Raw genomic sequence first — 2,500 nt, forward strand, 5'->3', positions numbered from 1 at the left:
GTGCAGTCATTTCCCGTTTACAATAACGGTATGCCGCTGAACTACATGACCTAGCAAAGGATTTCCAAATTCAGATGGATATTTATGAGAGGTTTCAATAAGGAATCGTGGAATATGTACACATTTTGGAATATGTACAAGCATTAATCTTGATACGAGAACAGATTACGCTCGTAGTCCTTCAATCAGCGACCCCAAAGTCAGTCTAGAGCTCAAATGCCAAAATGAACAACATTTCCCAAATAATTATAATAAAAAAAATATCTGAATATATAAGTAGACGTATATACACGGACCATTGGCAGATTAATAGATTAGACTCGTAGCCCTTAAACCAGCGACACCCCCACCAAAAGTCAGTAAAAAACACATGCCTAAATAAACAACAAATCCGTTTTCTTTGCAGAGGGTTTTCTCCAAATGCCAGAATGAACGATAAATCCCAAATAATAATCCCTAAATATATAAGGACACGTATGTACACGAACCACGGATACACACAAAAACAGATTACGCTCTTAGTCCTTAAACCAGTGACTCCCCCCCCCCCCCTCTACCAAAATTCTGTAAAAAAAACACAAATGCCAAAATAAACAACAAATCCGTTTTCTTTGCAGAGAGTTTTCCCCATTCTCCTGGTGGTGTGTTTGACCTCTCTCTTCGCCTACTACTACAACTCCGTCACATCCACGCCCATCGGCTTCAGCATAGAGTCTTTAGACGCGAGGGAACTTCAAAAGCTTTCGACCAACCTTCAGCATGAAGAGTAAGACTAATGCTTGTGTTTTTAGTGATGACCCCCCCCCCCCCCAAAAAAAAAAAAAAAAAAAAAAAAAAAAAAACGGAAAGGAAGAACAAGAAAACACATGGCATACTCTCGTGTTTTCTTGTTCTATAATTCGTTGTTTTTCGTTGTGTTTCTTTGTTTTTTATTGATTTGTTAGTATTTTATCTTATCTTAATCTATATCTGAACCTTATTGGAGCGTATATCCGAATTGGATTATTTACTTTTTCGTCATCTTATTAATACGTATGTCTGTTTTTTTTTTTGGCTAATTTGTTACACATATCTTTAAATGCTATTACTGCCTGTCTCTTTGAATGAAAAGAGTATAATCAGCATGCCACCGGAACCGTTTCAATGCCGCAAGGCTTCCGAAGGCGATAAACGAAGCAAAAATGGCCGCCATGTTATGACGTCACACATTATAGTAGCTTGTAGTTTACGACTGTTCGCTGGGGCTCTCGTAAAAGATATGAAACCGGATATAGTAAGGTTTATAATCATAATTATTTAGTCGACAGCAACCTTAATTTGATTATTTAATGCCTTTACCATATTGGAAACCAGGGAAATTTGATTGTCCTGTATTTTCTACACTTTCAATGCTTTATCGTTATTTTGAATCAAATATTTGTTGAATGTAAATTGACTTGACAGACGATGACCGTGCATTGCAGCGTAAAAGACACTATTATAGGGAATTCTTAGATTCACTCCATGAAAACGAGGCTGATTTATTACGATATCAAAGATTTCTTAGATTTGTTTTACTATAACCGTCTTTGATGCAAAGTATCCAGTTAAACAATCCATTCAAAATTATTATTTTGATGCTTCGGTTATCCTGATGTATGTATATGTTTACACTGCACGCGCATCCTCGCTGTTTGTCTGCCTGTCTGTCTGCCTGCCTGCCTGTCTGCCTATCTGTCTCTCTATTCGTCTATCTAATTATCCATCTGTCTGTCTGTCTGCCTGCCTGCCTGTTTGCCTATCTGTCTATCTATCCGTCTATCTATGTCTGTCTGCCTGCCTGCCTGCCTGCCTGCCTGCTTGCCTACTTGCCCGCTTCAAAAAGTTTCAAAAAGTTTCTGTTCGCCATGTAATGCCTCGAAAATGTATATTACAATAAGTGAAATTTTAGACTTCTTAAACGCAATATATAAAAAAAAATACTACAATTCTCCCAAAACTGTATATTACAATAAGTCAAATGTGTGATTCCTTAACGATAACGTAAAACAATGGAAATGATTTAAGAATATGCAATACACGTTTGCAACATTTTATGTGCTCGGGATCTACGAGGAAGGATATTAGAATTCAATTTTCTGCCTGAAGATGATTGATAGTTTGTATTATCATTTTACCTTTGTATATAGAGCATGTGATATGGAAAGGAGAATTATTCAGAAAAAAAAAATCATCACGGCTCATTTATTTTATACTTGCTTAAACCTTGGGAAACATCACTCAAGGAGACAATGAGGCCTTCCATGGTGTTGCAGGCGCGGGAATAAGTCAGCTGAGATCCATGGTTTTCCATTGGTTGTTACGTCTTGCAGGCAGACTGCTGATTGGTCAATCGACTCCCGATCTGTCCTCTCTTGGCAGTCTGTGGAATTAACTTACAATGTAAACATTGACCTTGCAATGTGCATGCTACAATGTAAAGCTACTTTGAGTATGGGTGGTTTACAAATTAGTAAGGAGA

At 37.5% G+C, this 2,500-nt stretch overlaps 1 protein-coding gene across 1 annotated transcript in view; it reads left to right on the forward strand.

Annotated features, from left to right (window-relative positions):
- The window catches only part of LOC125026274 (glycoprotein 3-alpha-L-fucosyltransferase A-like), a 27,046-nt gene that overhangs the window by 14,342 nt on the left and 10,204 nt on the right, over positions 1–2,500 (forward strand). The window contains exon 6 of the mRNA XM_047614579.1: positions 618–766. Within this exon, the coding sequence (XP_047470535.1) occupies positions 618–766 (149 nt within the window). The remainder of the gene's footprint in view (positions 1–617; positions 767–2,500) is intronic.

This window comes from Penaeus chinensis, chromosome 6 (assembly GCF_019202785.1).
Source record: "Penaeus chinensis breed Huanghai No. 1 chromosome 6, ASM1920278v2, whole genome shotgun sequence".
Lineage (NCBI taxonomy): Eukaryota > Metazoa > Arthropoda > Malacostraca > Decapoda > Penaeidae > Penaeus > Penaeus chinensis.